Source organism: Colias philodice, chromosome 25, assembly GCF_061535455.1.
Source record: "Colias philodice isolate Cphi_HAF_F1 chromosome 25, ilColPhil1 Martin Lab GWU primary, whole genome shotgun sequence".
Lineage (NCBI taxonomy): Eukaryota > Metazoa > Arthropoda > Insecta > Lepidoptera > Pieridae > Colias > Colias philodice.
In genome coordinates, this window is record NC_143110.1 from 2,661,159 (window position 1) to 2,680,993 (window position 19,835).

The 19,835-nt window shown below is 33.8% G+C and overlaps 3 protein-coding genes across 3 annotated transcripts; 2 read left to right on the plus strand and 1 right to left on the minus strand.

Moving 5' to 3' along the window:
- Nucleotides 1-2,408: 2,408 nt before the first annotated feature.
- On the plus strand, nucleotides 2,409-11,361 carry LOC149477237 (disintegrin and metalloproteinase domain-containing protein 10-like). Its single transcript, XM_089710994.1, has 14 exons — nucleotides 2,409-2,644; nucleotides 3,053-3,244; nucleotides 5,267-5,382; nucleotides 5,749-5,877; nucleotides 6,140-6,254; nucleotides 6,653-6,848; nucleotides 7,355-7,518; nucleotides 8,258-8,455; nucleotides 9,028-9,136; nucleotides 9,445-9,556; nucleotides 9,999-10,151; nucleotides 10,387-10,540; nucleotides 10,821-10,993; nucleotides 11,233-11,361. The coding sequence occupies exons 1-14, from the start codon at nucleotides 2,494-2,496 to the stop codon at nucleotides 11,320-11,322; spliced, it is 2,052 nt and encodes a 683-aa protein (XP_089567120.1). The 5' UTR covers nucleotides 2,409-2,493; the 3' UTR covers nucleotides 11,323-11,361.
- Nucleotides 11,275-18,800, minus strand: JMJD7 (Jumonji domain containing 7). The gene is made up of 12 exons (XM_089711036.1): nucleotides 18,474-18,800; nucleotides 18,099-18,398; nucleotides 17,893-18,009; nucleotides 17,378-17,495; nucleotides 16,439-16,648; nucleotides 15,929-16,116; nucleotides 15,226-15,292; nucleotides 14,994-15,144; nucleotides 13,547-13,702; nucleotides 12,983-13,149; nucleotides 12,313-12,510; nucleotides 11,275-11,647 (listed from the first exon to the last, which is right to left on the minus strand). The coding sequence occupies exons 1-12, from the start codon at nucleotides 18,615-18,617 to the stop codon at nucleotides 11,418-11,420; spliced, it is 2,046 nt and encodes a 681-aa protein (XP_089567162.1). The 5' UTR covers nucleotides 18,618-18,800; the 3' UTR covers nucleotides 11,275-11,417.
- On the plus strand, nucleotides 18,765-19,391 carry Sf3b5 (splicing factor 3b subunit 5). The gene has a single exon (XM_089710998.1). It carries the CDS (start codon nucleotides 19,072-19,074, stop codon nucleotides 19,327-19,329), a length of 258 nt encoding a protein of 85 aa, XP_089567124.1. The 5' UTR covers nucleotides 18,765-19,071; the 3' UTR covers nucleotides 19,330-19,391.
- Nucleotides 19,392-19,835: the final 444 nt, after the last annotated feature.

Sequence of the window (19,835 nt, forward strand, 5' to 3'; positions counted from 1 at the left end):
TCGTTGTTATGTAGGTAATGTATTATATTTCTAACCGACTGCAAAAAAAGGAGGAGGTTCTCAATTCGGCCGGTATATTTATTTTTATCATATTTGTATAATTTGTTGTGTTAATGTGTGTCGTGCTGTCCCTGATGAATAGATGTTACTTTCTTTCTTATTATTCTTAGAAAAAGCCATAAAATAATTATTAATTCAAGTAGGTATGCAATGAAAAAAATGTGAAAGCTTGCATATTTTGACGAATTAATTACTTTATCATGCCAGAACTACAGGACGGATTTTTATTTACCGCGGATGAAACCGCGGGTCAAAGTTAATTACACAAAAATATGCAGTTTATTGTATTACAGATTATAATATCATCCTTATACATTTTTAATGTAATATCTAATATTTTATTGTGATATTACATACATTCTAATACAAAGTTCTTGTTATTTTATATAACTACGTATTTTGTATGAACTTTACGCGAGTCACGACGACATAGTTAATATTTTAGAAATAAAACAGTTTTCATGAATTGCACGCCTCATAAGCGAAGCGTTGAGGTGGGTACTACTGTCACTTCGCGCAAAACATCTGATTTTTCAAACTTAAAATGTCTTTATGTATCATTACATTGCACTTGTAAGATAATACATACACACACATATTAAGAAAAAACACTATTTTTAACGTTCATGATATTTTTGATGTCATTTTTGTTATTTAAACTAGTTAAAAAACAGTTTAAAAAAGTTCTGTCTTGGTCGTCCGTGTGTCTGTATGTGCGGATCCTTTTTCTTGTTAACACGATAGCGACCGAAATACTTTACTAATCGAGTCTTTTTTTTTCTCTTACGCTTGAGTATGCTCAGGAATAGAACCCTTTCATTTTTCAGGGTCTGATTCGATGTGGTTTAATTGTTATTAAATAAACAAAAATAATAATTAATAAATATTTATTAAAAAAAAATTATGAGGCGTGCACTTTTGGATTTTCCAAATTATTGCACGCCTCATAAGCGAAGCGTTGAGGTGGGTACTACTGTCACTTCGCGCAAAACATCTGATTTTTCAAACTTAAAATGTCTTTATGTATCATACATTGCACTTGTAAGATAATACATACACACACATATTAAGAAAAAACACTATTTTTAACGTTCATGATATTTTTGATGTCATTTTTGTTATTTAAACTAGTTAAAAAACAGTTTAAAAAAGTTCTGTCTTGGACGTCCGTGTGTCTGTATGTGCGGATCCTTTTTCTTGTTAACACGATAGCGACCGAAATACTTTACTAATCGAGTCTTTTTTTTTCTTACGCTTGAGTATGCTCAGGAATAGAACCCTTTCATTTTTCAGGGTCTGATTCGATGTGGTTTAATTGTTATTAAATAAACAAAAATAATAATTAATAAATATTTATTAAAAAAAAATTATGAGGCGTGCACTTTTGGATTTTCCAAATTATTTTTTAATTTTAATGTTACGGGAATTTTATTTAAGGAGAAAACGTACGTTTGAAAAATTTTAAATTTCTAATTGTTTAAGCTCTAAGATTGCTCATATTATTTCGTTTAAAATTCATAAAACACCCACGTATCAATTAATCGTTTTTATGAATGAAGCTCTCGTCGGCGGAATGTTAATTACAATATCGTGATAGACTCGAAGCGTAGTGTAAATATAAATACGAAGTTTCATAGTAAACCTCTTAATTGATACACGATTTGTATGTCTGATTAGATGTAGCGCCGTTTCGGTGTAAGGAGCGTGTACATTTGTCATAATCATTTTTTATTGCACAGATAATACCTACTAGCTTTCCGCCCGCGGCTTCGGCCAAATTTTCAAAGGAAAACCTGCATACTTAAGTAGTTCCCGTGCCTGTGGGATTTCCAGGATAAAATCTATCCAAGTTACCCTCTATGTGTGTGCCAAATTTCATTGTAATCGGATCTGTAGTATTTGCATGAAAGCGTAACGAACATCCATACATACATACTCGAAAACTTTCGCATTTACAATTTTAGTAGGATGTAACGTACTTATTACATAATAGGTAGGTAACTAGTTATATAAGTCACGTATAAGTTCTTGTTATGATTAATTTGTCTAGACGTGGTCTAGACTTTAGACTGCAGTAGATTGTGAGTAGATGCTTTTATCACAGATAATATAATACTAGCTTTTATGAACAATGACTGTTCTTGTTTAAAATACCTATAGTAAATAATAAGCTTTACTATGGAGATAACAAAATCTAAAAGCACAAATTATTGTTTGAAGTCATTATTTAAAAACATAATTTATACACCTACTTTCTTTGGAATCACAATGTAGTAGATTAACTTCGTTTTAATAGATTCAAAATTACACTATATTTTAATAAACCGAACTTTTTCCTTCAATAATATCTCACAGAGTGAAATAAGAACGTCACATTGACTCAATCAAAACTAGTATAAACTATAAACTATGTCGAATCATTAGACAATTAGTATGAGCTGGATTCTCCTTCTCCTGGGCGTGGTGGCTGGTCTGCAGAATGAAGATAGAGCTCAAAGGATCTGCAGGGCATATGGATACAATGTGGTAGAAGCTAGGTTTGGGAAAGAAGTACATTTGCTGTGTTTGAAGATGCAGTCAGTAGGTACGAAATCGGTTGTAAAAGACTTGAGATGTAGGTGAAGTCGAAGCAGAATTGTAACTTGTAAATTTTGTAAATTTTCTCCCTGTCTGTATTTTTTTACAAGGAATAATGGATAGAAGCTTTCTTACCTATCCTTGGATATAAAAAATTACCAATTCTATACCTATGTATAACTAACATCTAGCTCTTAGAGCATTAAGATCAAGCTGCGTATAATTAAAAAAATATAACTACACAAAATTTTACATCATACTAGAAATAATATGGAGTAAAAAAAGAATTATAAAGCAATTCACCATAAACTTCTTCTTTTAGGTATCTAACTACTTCTTTTGAAAAATTTAAAGAAAATATTAATCATCTCAGTTTTATTTGTCTTTTACACACACACCACTCTTTACCTTCCAGGATCATCCGCGCTAACATCAGACGAGTCAGCTCTGCTACTAGACCCTGAAGTTAACGACGAGCTCACAGACAGATTGTACCCCCTCGATGACGTCATGATGGCGTACGGGTTCCCTGTAGAGGACCCCGCGGCTGGGTCCGCAGAGGGGTACATTGGAGAGGACCAGCAGTTCTATGGGGTGTTGCATTTAGGTAGGAATTTGTGCCGAGGAGACTAGCATACCTAGATAGATAATTCTTTACCTTCGTTTTAGGTGGATATAAATAAGTAAAACTAAACTGCTTGCAAACTAGACTAACTTTAAATGAGACTAACTGGAAAGTACTATGTAGCTTTCAAAATAAAAAAAGAGTCATCACAATCAATTCTCTCAACAAAAGTTCTGAAGTAAAAAACCCAAAAAGTTGTCCCTTATTTAAGGTCGGTTGAAAATATAAGTGACATGATGATAGCATGGTTTAATATTAATTATTTCATAATTCTTTGCCTTTAGCATATACATAGCATTCCGATCAAGACTCTCACGACTATATCACGTGATATCTCTGCAAAATCTCTTGCATATAAATATGCATTTTAATATATTTTTTCCCTTTTTACCTCATTTTGTAGAAACATTACGTAACCAACTAATCCAAGCATTTTTTTTATTGTCTGCATTGATTGATGAGTGATGGCATTTTTAAACTTGTTATAATATTTTAATATGTAAATATATCATTTATGTACCGCGTGAGCGACAAATTACAATGTGGATGTAAATTTTTATCACAGGATTATAAATATATGATGCTAAGCAAAATAAAAATTGAACACATGCCGAAGAAGGCAAAAACTTTGAAACGCCAAAAATGGCTTTTAACTGTTTTCAAAGTTTTAAACGTAGGGAATGAAAATATATAATAGATAACTTCAAAGGTACAAGCGTAACTCATATACTTACTTATTAACTACCAGCCCTTTACTGGGGTGAACAAAAATCATAAATATGCAAATATTTTAAAATATACATGCTAATGCAATGTAGGTAACCGACGGTCGTCCATAAAACTGACGAGAATTTTTAATTCATTTTTACTAACAAGGTAATACCACAGTATTACAATATTATTTCCTACAGTAAGGAATCGCCTTTGATGTCGCGCGATGCCGCCGCCAGCGTAGGTACTTACGCTGCCACACGAAAATACGCTAGGGTTGCAACAAATGGGAAATAAAACAATTGTGATTATTAATATTATGATGAAATCATTTATTCATATTTCATATGTACATTCAAAATAATTGCGATTATTAAATCTGATGTAATTATTTGTTCATAAATATACATATAATTACAGATATTGCACTGCTAAATATTATTTACGTGGACACTTTATTTTTGGATGTTCTTAATTGTATATTATAACATTTAACTAAGTAATGCATTCGCATTGGGATGTACATATTGTACAATCTGATTAGGAAATAATGAGGACAACATACCTATACATAGCTTTGATTTTAATTCAACAGATACAATTAATACAATCTTTCTGAAATATTGTTTCCTTCTGGGATTTCAATGTAGATTTACATCCGTAAACGGAACAGTTTGTGCGCGCCATAATAGAATATGTAAGTACCTATGTATAATAAAATTATTACACAAAAAATACGACTGCGTCGTCCTTTCGCGATAGGTAAAGCAATCTCAGCGTGATTGCTTTACGCGGCCCGCGTCGCCCGACCCCCGCCAGTTCCCCTCCGTTTCTCTGCACAAGTACATTCGTCGCACTACTGTAGGATGGTAATACTGTGGTAATACTTTGTAGCACATATTGATTACCTAAATTAATTCGACACTTGATTATTACGTGTCAAATATCCTACAGATAACTCTATCATCTTCATTGCAACGAATGTTCTTAAATAAAAAATTTTTATTTGCATTTTCCCTGCCTGTATAATTGAACAAACAAAAGTACTACCTACTAGTACAAAAACCCATAAATGATAAAGTTGCGTCATATTGTATTCGTCTTTACTACTAATACTACTATGAGATTTACCTACCTATACAAATAATACTTAAAAATTTTACTTTATTACGAAACATTAATTTCAAATAATTCCTGGGCATTAGCAGTTTGATTTAATGAACAAGAAGACATCATCTGAAATTTGCTTCAATTTTAATCACCATTTGCACTTGTTCCTCTATTTTTTTTCAGGTAACAGAACACTCCACGCGGATCCTTACGGCCGTGACGACCTGAGCAAGAAGTTTGGAAGGTTCGAGAACGACCACGTGGCGGCGCCGCGGCAACCTCGCAGCGATCATGCACAGGTGATCAGGTGATGCTTTTTATAGCTTTTAGATTCTCTTTTAGCTATTCTTCTTTGATAAAAGGAATATTCATTGCATAAGCTAGTAAAGTATCAATTCGAGTAATTTCTGGGATTCCTGCGTTCAACAAAACTCTTCAGCGTTGCAATATTAGTCTCTATATTTATTTTTTCATCATCCCTCTTGAATATTTCTCATTTATCCTGGGACGAACCTCTCTGAAATGATTAAACTACCATTTTTCATTAATTTTCTAGTAGAAAATTCTGTTCTAGTAATATATTGTCTATCGTTAACTGTGCAAAAAATTTGCAGAATTTTTCTCTGTAGGATACACATTACATTTTAAAAGACATTCTACTATAGGAAGGTACTGGCTATGCTCGACTACCCTACTTCCCATACCGCTACCAAAATCGAGCACGTAAGCCAGGTATTGCGAGATCCAGGATTTGCGATTTACTGCTTTTGGCGGATAAGGAGTTTTATGACAAGGTTCGTAAATTAATATCTCTAGGTATGTATTTACTTTTTCAATTCGGTATCCATAATAATTTTGATATGCTCGCTCAAAATAAAACGAATTTTAAGAAACGAAGCCCCGTCCGTTATCCATCGAGCTGTTTTTGCTTTCCAAATAATATACTTGAAAAGTAATAAATTATCCCTTTTCTAGCGTATTCTAATATCCAATAAATCTAGAAACGAGCGATCTTGGCCCTGAATGTATTAATTAATGACATTAATTTTTGTAAAGGATGCTAACTCGAGTCTTAAACACGTCTTGCGAAGAATGATACACGCGGTAGCGCAGGCGGACATCATATTTAGGAACGCAGATTTTAACGAAGATGGTATACCTGATAATATTGGTAAGCCTGAGAATATTATTATTATACTAACAATCTGTCGAATATTTTTATACACTTATAATTAAATAGAGAACATCAACACAACATTGGCACGAGAATAGCAATTATTTTCGGTTCTCAAATTTTTTGGTAGGTCTATATTGCATTATCTATCATTTATCAACGAATTCACTGAGAATGTCGTCAGCGGTCAAATTAAGAATGTTTTAACTTTGCAAAGCTATAGCAACAAATAGGTCACCTAGTCACTGTAACACAAAGTAAAATATAAGATTGTTAGAGATGGCAAACGCATGAATATAAACATTTATTGGAGACAGTAGCAGTAGAAATCCACAAAATCAACATTCAACGACAACATGGCACATAATACTAAAATATATTGATAACCATTCTAGGTTTCTCCGTAAAGTACATCCTAGTGCTAACATCACACGAGACCAACGGGCGCGTGTTCGGCGACCTCTCGAATGAGCGGTCTGTGGACGGGAGATCGTATCTCATGCGCTTCGCCAGACTGCGCAGGTTGTCTGAAGTTTGTCTGGGCGTTGCTTTCTCTGGGCACGCGTTTAATAATCGGACGCTTGGGTTGAGGTAAAGGTTTTTAAGAACGTATTTTTACTATTTATTAAATTATGCAGTTCAAAAGGATTTGATATTTGGCGGAGGAATCAAATTCCTACAGATTATAGGGCACCGTCATAAGACAAAAATAACGTTCTGATCAACCAGAACAGCTAAAACATCTCTATTTCACTACACCAACTGAAAACATGGTATTCCAAATGATACGTGAAAAATAGAACATAATATATTTTATGTTTTACTACAAAACAAAAAAAAATTACATACATGTGAAACTAATTATAGTTACATTTACTAATATTTTATTTTTTGAATTTTCAAACATCTAAGCTTGCTTAAATTAATTTCCTTTACTTTTCGGCTTAATTTTATTTTATTTTACTCTTTCATTTATTTACTTGTATTGTTTTGTTTCATGTTGTGTTGTTTTAATTTTAATTATTGTATTCTGTGTTAATTTTGTTTATTATTGTGGAGTCAAATAAATGTTCTTTCTTTCTAAAACACGGTTGCAGTTTCACATCACTAGGGGGCGGTATGGGCGGCGCGGCGGGCGGTCTGTGCGATCGCCGCGCGTTCGGCCGCTCGTTCAACACGCTTGCGGTAGCGCACGCGACCGCGGACGGGTTAGAGAGAGTGCCCGAGAGGATTGCTGCTTTGACGCTTGCACATGAGATGGGTTAGACATTTCACTATACATAGCAGTTTCATATCACTAGTCTGACATTTCTCTAGTCTCTACACCACAGTCCACACGCATTGCAGTTTCTCACTAGGGGGCGGTATAGGCGGTTTGATAGGCGCTTGTTCAGCACGCTTGCTATAGCGCACGCGACCGCAGACGGGTTAGAGAGAGTACCTGAGAGGATTGCTGCTTTGACGCTTGCACATGAGATGGGTTAGACATTTCACTATACATAGCAGTTTCATATCACTAGTCTGACATTTCTCTAGTCTCTACACCACAGTCCACACGCATTGCAGTTTCTCACTAGGGGGCGGTATAGGCGGTTTGATAGGCGCTTGTTCAGCACGCTTGCTATAGCGCACGCGACCGCAGACGGGTTAGAGAGAGTACCTGAGAGGATTGCTGCTTTGACGCTTGCACATGAGATGGGTCAGACATTTCTCTAAATTATTACAGTTTCTCACTAGGGGGCGGTCTGTGCGAAACACATATGCATATTACACACAAATATTACGGTAAAACAATTAATGTTCAGAATACGTCGTGGCATTTGATTATTGCCACAACACAGAGCGCGAGCGTTTTAGAGACGCAACACGAATTTCGCGATGTAGCTCTGTTACTGGAACCACACCACATAATGAGCTATTTTTTTCGTTCAATGGATATTTTCGGTCTTTTGAGCGTAACATAAATTACGTGCAAAAATAATTATTTCTACGTATTCCAGGGCACAGTTTCGGTGCGCATCACGACGACAACTTCCCCAACCCCGAATGCCGCGGTTATCTCATGGGATCCCAGTCTTCCACTTCAGAGACGGGACATAAGTACGAGTTCTCACTGTGCAGTAAGCGACTGGTGGCAGCTACTTTGAACAGCATGAGCTATTGCATGGCGGTGGTGGATAGGCCTTATTGTGGGAATGGTAAAATATATACAATAATCGTATTGACGTAAAATAAACGCTCACAATCACATTAAAAAAATGTCCAAAGCCAATCTCTGCCTATCCGTCTATTGGGCAGAGTTTTGTATTGAGCGATACAGTAAATATTGAACATAACTGCAACGAAATATGGTATTTCATTCCATCAATGTTTTGTACTTCATCATCCGGGCTTATTATTTTTACGACTTTTAAATAGGCGATTGAGAGTAGTGCGTGCGTTAATGCATTAAATATAACATTAAAACCGAATCATTTTACACGTAGGGACGTATGGACGTGTCAATTGTTTGGATTTCAAATTCAATTCGATTCTGTTCATAAAGTCGACACTTAATAAAAAAATTGGTTGTCTGTAAAGTCGGTTTACTGACGATAGTTGAACGTGACAACGTCCGATTGTGCTTCTTTGTCGCTCGTTCCGCGCTCTCGCTTGCACTTCAAGACTTACATGGAACGCCTCAGAGCGAGGTAACGCCGCATGAGTCATGTTTTTTCGTGCGTGCAGCCGGCAAACAAAAAAAACGTCATGTCAAAAAAATTACACACAGGTATAGTCGAAGAAGGCGAAGCGTGTGATTGCGGGCTGCCATTCCACTGTAACAGCCGGGATCCGTGCTGCACACCGCGGGCGGGAGGAGCTCTCGCTTTTGAAGATGGGTAAATTTATCTATTCTTCTTGAAAATAAACTAAAATATTTATTGTACTATTGAATTCGATGACATTTCTCCATCTACACTTCCAACACATCCCACTTGTTCTATTATAGAAAGTACCTGATGCGCTGAAATTTTGTAGGTTATCGTTATTATTCTTCAGATCATGCAGAAAAACCGAAACCAAATAAACTTACCCATTTCAATTATAGCTTGCAAACATTCATTTAAATTTCGTTTGGTGCATAAGTCTTATAAGATAAAAAATGGCGGCAAAAATGACAGTTTTTCAATCAAAATTTTTTTTTCAGTGCTCTTCACAAAGAGGGCTGTTCTGTGGCACCGACGGCTACATGTCATCCGTCACAGGGCTTGTGCTGTAAAGCGGACTGTCATTTCGCTAATCTCACGAAAAGTGGAATTGTTAGTGCTATAAAAAAATATTACTAATTAATTGAAATAGAAGAGATCAGATCAGATACATACAGTTGCCGGCACGTAACTTGTACCTTATAGCGTAGTGGAGGAAGCTTGGGCATATGAAAATGTACTAAAACTTCATATGCAAACTTCTCCCACTACGCCAAAAACTTGTCAAGTTATGTGTCGACAAGTATGTATAAGGTTCGATTCAAACGAATCTAATATAGGTAGTTTTCTGCGCATCGGATCGTAGGATGTTCCGAGCCGCCAATAAGTTTGAATCGAACTGTACCAACAATTTTTTGCACTATTAATTCGCTTCACTATTTACTTGCTTCAATTATTTTACTTTAACATTTCAGACGCGCTTATAATTTGTAGAAACACACATATAGGTATCACATCGATATCCATACTAAAAGATATTATTATTATCATTCAGGATTGCACATGGCAAGACATGGCGTGCACATGTGTCAACACGCACGGCTGTCGGTGCGGTCTTGGCGGGAAATGCTTAACTGATAGGAGCTGTCATGGCGCAGAATGTGCGACTCTGGGGCTAAGGGAATGTACATGTCCGAAAACAGGCATTGTAATTATTAATATTAAACAAATAAAAGTGTATAGGATATCATTTAATAAAATTTAATTGAAATATATGAATTAAAAAAAATCTGTCCATAACTGCAAATAAATTGCAATGAGTTAGTATAGGTCGTTCAAAATGTTAAATAACTATTTATATTTCTTGGTGACATATTTAAAACTTAAAAGTACTAATTAAATATGTACTTAATCTCAAAAATCTAACCATTAAAATATTTCAGGGTGGTGTTCTAGAGGAACTCAAATTGTGTGGTATCTGCTGTCTTTTATATGATGGCAACACTACGAAGTGCGTAGGCGCTGAAATCGCAGCCAAACATGCTATGGCGGCAAACTTATTACCAAATGACTGGCCCGATCCTCAATATGTAGGACGTGAGTAATTTAATTCCCATTTAACCTATTATAATATTATGTATGCAAACGTATTTCCTTTCTCTTAAAATCTTAAAAATAGAGGAATACAATTTTTGAATATCATATAATTAACCAAAATAGTATATAACGTATATGCCAAAATCGTCGCCTTACTCCATGACGTGATGGTATTGCCATGTCGCGACCTTGAAATTTTACTCTCAACGCGCCTAATGACGTTTCACTTCAAAAATTACACCATATCGTTTTACTATAACACAATTTATCAACTTTTCAGCAAATATAACACTAAACATTTGCAACACCACGACATGTACGTCACGCGTCATACGCGCGTGGAGCGCTGGCGATGTGTGCGTTATGAACAACGCGGTCGGTGTATGTTCGCCGAGAGGTGTGTGTAAGAGCGTGAAAGTGTTGCCAGCTTCGAATATTTACCCTGATGTTGTGGTAATTTTTACTTGGTTAATCTTTACTAATATTATAAAGAGGAAAGATTGGTTGTCTATTTAAAAAAAAAATATTTTCACATACGTAAGCTCAACTTTACCAAGCAACATAGGCTATTTGTTTATGGCAGACAGTCAACCCTGGCGAATCAGTTTCTTTAAAGTAAAAATCAAAATTGATTTACGATTTTATAATTCATAAAATATACAAATTAACTTAATGTTGTATATTATTTACAGAGCATAAATTTAATGAGTCAAAGAAGTGGTGCGTCAAAAATATTAAAATCAAGCCGAAGATTTTTTATAACAGTTTTATTGATCATATAATAAAGATATACATTTATGTACATTGTTTCATTTTAACAAATTAAAAACAATACTTAAAATGACTTAATTGTTCGCGAGTTTTTGCTATATTATTATTAACTGTTACTTAAATTTTCACATAGTTTCTCTAACATTTTAAAATAGCAGTATTTTATATCAAATTCCATATCATACCAATAGTTGACAGCTATACAACCGTGACTCTGCGTCACGTGATGGAACCATAGACTAGGGAGGTATAGACAATCGCCTTTGTTCAAGCGAATTTTGTATCTATGGGCTTTTTTAAACTGTGGGTATTTTGATAAGTCGGGGTTGAGGGGATCTGAAAATTTAAGTTTTCAAGCTTGAGAATTACTTTTATAAAAGTGAAATTATTAGCTATTGTTACCTATTAATTATTATTTTGACTTAAATGATCCAGAAATTATCTTTATGGAAACACATTGCGTTTAAATCTAATCTAATATCTAATATCTAATATATATTATAAAGGCGAAAGTTTGTAAGGATGTATGGATGTATGGATGTTTGTTACTCTTTCACGTAAAAACTACTGAACCGATTACAATGAAATTTAGCACACATATAGAGGGTAACTTGGATTAACACATAGGGTAGGTTTTATCCCGGAAATCCCACGGGAACGGGAACTATGCTGGTTTTCCTTTGAAAACGCGGGCGAAGCCGCGGGCGGAAATCTAGTTATAGATACAAGTCTTTTTGCGATTGTCGCAATGCGTTGTGAGCGTTTTTATTAAAGCCACAACACAGATGTCGCCATAAGTATCGATTAATGTGACCTCAATGCGTTTTGAGCTATTTTTCAGTCAATAAGCATACAACTCAAACAACTGAACAGATTTTAATTACTTAGTTGATTTATTCCTTCTTGACTTAAAAAAAAGCTGAAAAATCCACAAAAAGGGCAACCTTGCTCGCTCAAATACCTGCTCAGGTAGCATAACAAATAAATTATCACATACATACCTATACAAATCCAAGGCAATATATTACTTTCTTCACCATAATCAGCTATAGGCTCTATTTCCCAGTCATTATTTTGTTTGAATACAGCCTGCGGGTATTTCTTATAAGGCACATACGGGAGGTCAGTGGGAGGGATGAGTATAAACTCCTTGTAACCATCGATAACACAGTATATGTTCTCGTATGGGTCTTTGTGCACTGTAAATTGTGAATTAATTGGTTGAGATAGAGTTCATTTTTGTGATGTCACTTCATAGATTGGGATTCTAATGTTGGTTCTGCAAAATCTTTGTTTTATGTGTAGGGCTAATTTAAGTAAAAGATGAACAGAAGGGCTTGTTTTTTATATGTTTATGTTGCAGCCGACTGGTTAAATCAGCCATTTAACATTGTAATAATAACACCTATATTTGTAACTACATTCTTGATAATAAATGTAATTTGAAATTGAATTTAATATAAAAGCCTACGTTTTTTTTATTAAACAGTGTCATTCAATTAACTGCCTGAATGATATCCAGCCATACCACTTATTATAACATTTAACAAATTGACTGGTTAATGCTTAGGCTATTCATATAATAGAATAAATAATATCAAATAAGTATAAACATAAAAAAATACTTGAGTACTTTGTTTTAAAACAGCAACAAAGCTATATAAAACTTACTAGATGTAACTGCTCTTTCATCGCCCATCCAAAAGTTGACAGCATCTGGTTTTTTATTAAACGCCTCACTTGCAAACTGTACATGCGACTCAACATCTGGTAACAGTTCTTTGAAGTCTTCAGTTAAATTTGAGTTTTGCTTCTGTATGTAGGGGACGTAATTTTCCCTGAAATTACAGTAAAATATTTAATATTACGATCAGCTGCTTGAAATTTTCTGTAGTAGATCTGTGAATAAGTGATCACTACATAGTATAAAACAAAGTCGCTTTCTCTGTCCCTAAAACATCATGTTTGATCATGAATGTGGATAATACTTGTGGCCATACATTATGACATATCTTCTTATATATAAAATTCTCGTGTCACAATGTTAGTCTGCATACTCCTCCGAAACGGGTGGACCGATTCTCATGAAATTTTCTGTGCATATCGGGTTTGTCTGAGAATCGGCCAACATCTATTTTTCATATGTACCACGGGCGAAGCCGGGGCGGACCGCTAGTAATAAAATAAATATATTCATGCATTTTTAAACTCCAGCATTACCTTCAATAACACTACCTTTTAGCCTCAAGCATGTTTAAGAACTCGGACATTGTTGTTTCAATTTCCAAAGGCATTACAAAATATTCATCACCATTTTTATCTCTGGTGATACCATCAGCATATCCATTCGGTGTTACCGCCACTGTTACTAATTTATCTGGTATGGTTGTCCTGTAATTTGACATTTTCACTACATAGTATAAAACAAAGTCGCTTTCTCTGTCCCTATGTCCCTATGTATGCTTAAAACTTTAAAACTACGCAACGGATTTTGATGCGGTTTTGCGGAAGGTTTTAGTATACAATTTATTATGTTTTAGACAAAGCTGCGGGCGGAAAGCTGATATTTTATAAGTAACATTCACAGCTCAAATTAAACAGTTGAATTTTATGAAGTTAACTGTGATTTTGACTTTTCAATTAGTGTCCGACCGAACTTTCGGTTTCGGTTTCGGTTTCGGCCGAGTTTCGGCCAAAAATCAAGTTTCGGCCGCAGTTTCGGTTTCGGCCAAAATCGGCCGAAACTTTTGCCGAAACCGAAACTTATTTCGCAAGTTCAGTGAACTTAGTTCACACACGTTCACGCTCGCCTAACTTCGTTTTCCTCGGCAACGCTTTGACGGACGCTGCCAAAGCGTTGGTTGACCCACGCTGGTGGAAACAATTTTGGATTATTGATATTGTTGAGATTGGAACTGGGTGTAATAGTAATTAATAATTATTATTTTTATATAAGAGGTACCTGAAAGAGACTTATTATTCTTCTAAGTACACATACCAATCCAAAGTATTAAAGACTCTTTAATAAAGAGAAAGATCTCAAAATACCAAAACTTAGTATTTAAAGTAACAGTAACAATTACTGATTTGATTTAGATGACTGATTTTACCGAGAACTTAATTTGAATAAATAATAAAAATTAAATTTGTTATTATTAATATTTTAAAAATATTATTTTTTTATTTTATATTAAATGATTACAACAAATTTAATATACTGTGTTTTCCTTTCATGCCCTAATTAAGGCAAAATAATAAGTAAAATGCACCAAAGTTCAGTATTTTTAGAAATTTCATACTAGACCACGTGAGTTTCGGTTTCGGTTTCGGTTTCGGCCGAAACTGAAGCCACGGCCGAACATTCGGTTTCGGTTTCGGTTTCGGCCTGGAAACCAGTTTCGGTCGGACACTATTTTCAATACGGTACTTACTTGAAATTATTTTAAACAAATACTTTAGTTGTACAAATACTAATCTTTTAGTTGAATGCTAATTCTGATACTTATAGTGAAAAAAAGCTATAAAAATATTTTCTTTCTTCATAGACAATAACAAATACAATGAAAAAGCATGAACAGAATCAGTACATCTGTTGTGTGAGCAAGGTAGCAAGACTTAATTTTCTATTTAACTTTAAAATTTCTTCTTATAATTTAAACACATAACATAGTAAAATAATTACCGAAAGTATTCAGAATTCCATTTTAGTGTCGCTGGCCATTTGGAGCATCCACCTTTTATTATAACAGGGATATTTTTAGACACATACTCTCTATGAAATTCAAGCGGATCAACATTTTCAATTTCAGCTACTTTTCCAGTCAAATACAGCTCTAAAATATAAAATATAGTGTTTTTTTATTTGAACTGTGACCAAACGTACGTAAGTTTGATTAAAGAATGCATTTAAATACCTGAAGATTCTTCATTTAAAACAGTAAAAGCTTCCTCTATCTTCCGAGACATTTTTAACGTACTTTTAATTTATATACTCGCATAATTTGTAATTTTTGTAACTAATAAACTGCTTGAAACGAATGTAAACATAACCTTAAAATATTTAATATTTATAAAACTAAACGTCGATGTCAGGAATATTTGACATTGATTTAATTTGTATCACAGATATGTAGGTAATTTTTGGATGATATTTTAATTTTTAACAATAATTTTATGTCAAAAGGTTTTTTACATAATATAACATCATTGGCTACCAAGAAGCTTATATCCATCAATCGTTTACATAAAATTTATGCTTTCTTATTGTTTTGAATCGAGTTATTAGAATAAAATATTATGTAATATGAAAATCAATAGAAGATTTTCGTTATTTTTATGAAAGTCGCATTTACTTGAACATGGTTACCGATTAGAGCCAATTAAAACACACATTCGCACATACACCCACAAGATGTTTCCTTAAAATGTAAATGCTTGCAGTCAAATGAATGTACAAAGATTGTACGAATATTTGCACGCAAGAAAATGACCCGGGTAACTAACTATGCCTCATCTTGATTATTCATTTTTAAATAAAATATAAGAAAATAATAACTTAAAACCACAAAAATTTATTATCAATATGATTCTAATCTATATAAAACTACGATATTTTTAAATATATTTCATTGGCATGGGTTTCTTAAGTATTCCTTTAATCGGTGCACTTTTTGCTTCAGCGTCTTGTTGTTTCGCTTCCATAGGGGGAACGGGGGCTGGATCTACTGTAGTAATAGGCGAAGTATTATGTCTACTTGGCCAGAGTGCTCGCGGCATAAAAGTGTAACTCGAATCTACAGCGGTCACTGAAAAAATACACTTTTTTACTGTTACATAAGTACCTATTTACAACGATATTGACTTTTAACAGATACTTGACATTTCATAAAATCACTGAAATGAATTTCTTATAAAATATGGGGGAATAGCTCAGCATTTAAAATAATTAGAATTATCTGTATCGTTATTTTACACAGTCATCAACTGTTTTATGTTGGTTACATACCCCAAGGTGAAAATATTATAATATCTGGTTTGCTTATTGCCAGAAATTACTCAAAAGATCTTCATCAATAAATGAATAAACCTACACAAACATCAAAAAAATAAATATCATAATATACGTACTCTTGGGCTTCTGGTTCGAAAACTCACTAATCGCCATAGCGCTCTGTGCTCTTGGCCCTGGCAACATATTCAGATCGAAAAATTCATCAGCCCCCTCTCGACTGGTACTTAATTTGTTTTTTTCATGCAATTGACGTAATCGTACTACTTTGTCAAAACTTTGGAGGAACACCCTGGATGTATTGTGAATGTGCACTGTGTCCAATACACCTAATAAATAAGAGAAAAATTACTAAATTATTTGCTATTACTGTAACAATATTACAAAGTGCGCATTTATTTCCAAAACTTGTTCGTTTGTAGAGACACCATCAATTAATGTTATAATCTAAGTATCCTTTTTTTTCAAAATCATACAATTGTTTTTTATTCTAAACCAGCGGTCCACCCGGCTTCGCCCGTGGTACATATTTACGTTTTCTCTACTTAGGAACCATCCTCGTACTTCAAGGAATATAATAAAAAAAGGATTATCAATTATCGATCGGGTCCACCCGTTCACGCGTGATGCCGTGAGCGTGACCAAGGAAAACGGGTTTCACAGCTTGGTAGGAATATTAAAACTCAAAACTCAAACTCAAACATTCATTTATTCAATTAGACTACTATTTAGTAGCACTTTCGAATCGTCATTACATAAGTATTTTTAACATTTACCACCGATTCGGAAAGCAGTATCTATGGAGAAGAATCGGCAAGAAACTCCATAGTTGCTCTTTTAAATCATGTCAATATTACATAATATGTAACTTATATCTAACTACATAATAATTATTATTGTTTTTAAAAAACTGAATGATGAAATTTTTCCTTAATCAAAATCGGTCTATTGACCTTCAGCGATTTTCAATACCTATTCCTGATGAGATTTCGTCTACCACGCCCAAGACCACGCCTAGTTGTAAAATTCAAGCCATCTACTACATTAAATGTACTTACGTAGAGGACCACATCTAGCTATAATAGTTTCTTTATATCTATGTTTCTTCGTCATCGGATTTCCAGTGAAATTGACATCGACCAAACTGACGAGAGGACATAGAGCGTCTGCTACGGCCTAAAATCAATAGCATTTTATTTATGGATAGTTATTTTTATTTCTTTCATCTATATGACAAATGAAAAACTATGTTATGTAAATAGTTTTATGTGGGTATATGGTAAATTTCTTATCTTCGTATTCAAAAACAACTGGCCGCTTACTTTAAAAATTGCAATTCATTTTGATGGTACTTTAAAAAAATTAAAATTCACTACCATTATTAATTTTTTTCCTAAGAATTTTACATAAAATGCCAGAATAATTATAATATTATTTCCAATAGAAATGTTTCTTCTGAATTATTATTTTACTGCAATCTGCAGGAACTTGTCGTAGTCGTGAGTCCGAGAAACTTTAAATTACCAAGAGAGCGCCTTCATGAATTTAAAAATAAATAAAAAACATTCATTACCTGAACATCATCCAATTGATTCTTCTTTGCAATAAGTACTTCGAGACGTCGTAAGGGCTTCACCCAAAGGACCTCTGTTATTTTGTTTTCAGATACATTGAGTATTCTAAGGGATGCCTGAAAAAATATAAATATAGTATATAGGTACCACAAATATCATTGTTACAAAAAATACATTTAAAACTACCGTATAATAAAATACTTACACCAATAGAAATCATTGTTCTTGGATCAAAGCATAATGGATCGTCAATATTTTGCTTATCAATGTGAAGTTCTTCCAAATATTTCAAACCCTCTAAATTTTCCACCACACTTATTCTATTGTTACTCAAGTAGAGCTTTTTCAGTTTAACTAGTTTTTCAAGACCTTCTATTTTCGTTAGTTTGTTCCATTGCAAATGTAAATGAGTCAAATTGTACATGAGGTCCAAATGTTGTATTTTGGATATGTAATTATTGTGGTAATATGCATAAATTACTTGAGTGCAATGCTTTGGAGGTGGCTGAAACATCAATTTATGATTTTAATGTAGCAAGAACCAATAAAATATTGTTTTAAATGAGTATAAACAACTTACAATTTCCGTAAGATTCTTCTCGTGCATAAACAAATGCGTGATTTTTTTGTCATTCAAGTGCTTTTTACTTATTATTTTTTTGGCTTGCTTGCGTAACGTCATATTGTTCTCTTTTAAGTCGGTAAATTTAATGTTATCTTCCATTTTATTAAAATTATGAACAAAATCTCACTTGTTCATTGATTCAACAATTTAAAAACAGCGCCTAACAGAGTTGTCATGGAAACGAAATAAAACCATAGTATAAACCATAGCGTATGTCAAACAGCAAATCATAGATTGCAAATACAAGAGATGTCAAAACTCAAACTTTACACAAGTCACAACAATAATAATTCAAACATGATCTGAAATCTGAATTTATATAACTAAACTACATATTTTTATAAAATAAACTTCATACAAAAACGAAATCTTTATAAATTGTAAAATATACTTTAAATTTACTAATTAGTGACATACAATTCTAGACGTATCGCAGTCATTTAAGTTTTTAAACTGAAATACTGAAAAATCAATAACATTCTGCTCAGAAGAGGAGTGGTTGTTTTCGGCGCATTCCGTTTTCATCTTCGAATAAAAGTGGTCATTTATCAAGATGGGTGAACGCTACAACATTCACAGTCAGTTGGAGCATCTTCAGAGCAAGTACATTGGTACCGGCCACGCCGATACCACTAAATATGAGTGGCTGACTAATCAACACCGGGATTCCTGCTGCAGCTACATGGGACATCCCGACCTGTTGAGCTACTTCGCAATCGTCGAAAATGAATCCAAGGCTCGTGTGAAATTTAACCTGATGGAGAAAATGCTGCAGCCATGCGGCCCACCACCGGAGAAGCCAGAGGATTAAATTGCATTTATGCATTGAGAAAAATGTAGTGTGTAGAATGGGAAAATAAATAGAGAATCAAAGTTTGAGTTTTATTTCATAGTATGTATTTATAATTTCCTCACAACCTACTTCATCCCCTCTGAAGCTAAAGCGAATGTTTAATATACTTATAAGATTACTGGAAATTAGCTTTAATAGTAAATAATTTAAATTTTGTTAGTACATACAATTAGTGCACAGATATGATTTTTAATGAAACGGCTGATAGCTAGCGCTGGTAATAAATTTTTATACTCTCTTAAGGCAAAGCTACATACCAAACACTTTTTTATTATATAAATTTACATAAATTAACTTAGCTTTTACAACCAACATTAATCCACTCATATCAGTAATAGAAAACCAAAATAAAACAAATCTTTCAGTAGTAGAAAAACATGAAAAGCAATGACCAACCAATACAAAACATTAAAATTGAGATTTATAGCCTTATTTGAATGATAAATTATTTGAAACTATTTGGA

Excerpts from the sequence above, each read along its gene's own strand:
- LOC149477237 (XM_089710994.1), top strand. The coding sequence starts at position 2,494 with ATGAGCTGGATTCTCCTTCTCCTGGGCGTGGTGGCTGGTCTGCAGAAT. Across the intron at positions 6,849-7,354 it reads AATCGGACGCTTGGGTTGAG|TTTCACATCACTAGGGGGCG; the intron begins GTAAAGGTTTTT and ends ACACGGTTGCAG. Across the intron at positions 9,557-9,998 it reads ATCTCACGAAAAGTGGAATT|GATTGCACATGGCAAGACAT; the intron begins GTTAGTGCTATA and ends ATTATCATTCAG.
- Sf3b5 (XM_089710998.1), top strand. The coding sequence starts at position 19,072 with ATGGGTGAACGCTACAACATTCACAGTCAGTTGGAGCATCTTCAGAGC.
- JMJD7 (XM_089711036.1), bottom strand. The coding sequence starts at position 18,617 with ATGGAAGATAACATTAAATTTACCGACTTAAAAGAGAACAATATGACG. Across the intron at positions 17,496-17,892 it reads ATCAATTGGATGATGTTCAG|GCCGTAGCAGACGCTCTATG; the intron begins GTAATGAATGTT and ends TATTGATTTTAG. Across the intron at positions 16,117-16,438 it reads TTCGAACCAGAAGCCCAAGA|TGACCGCTGTAGATTCGAGT; the intron begins GTACGTATATTA and ends GTATTTTTTCAG.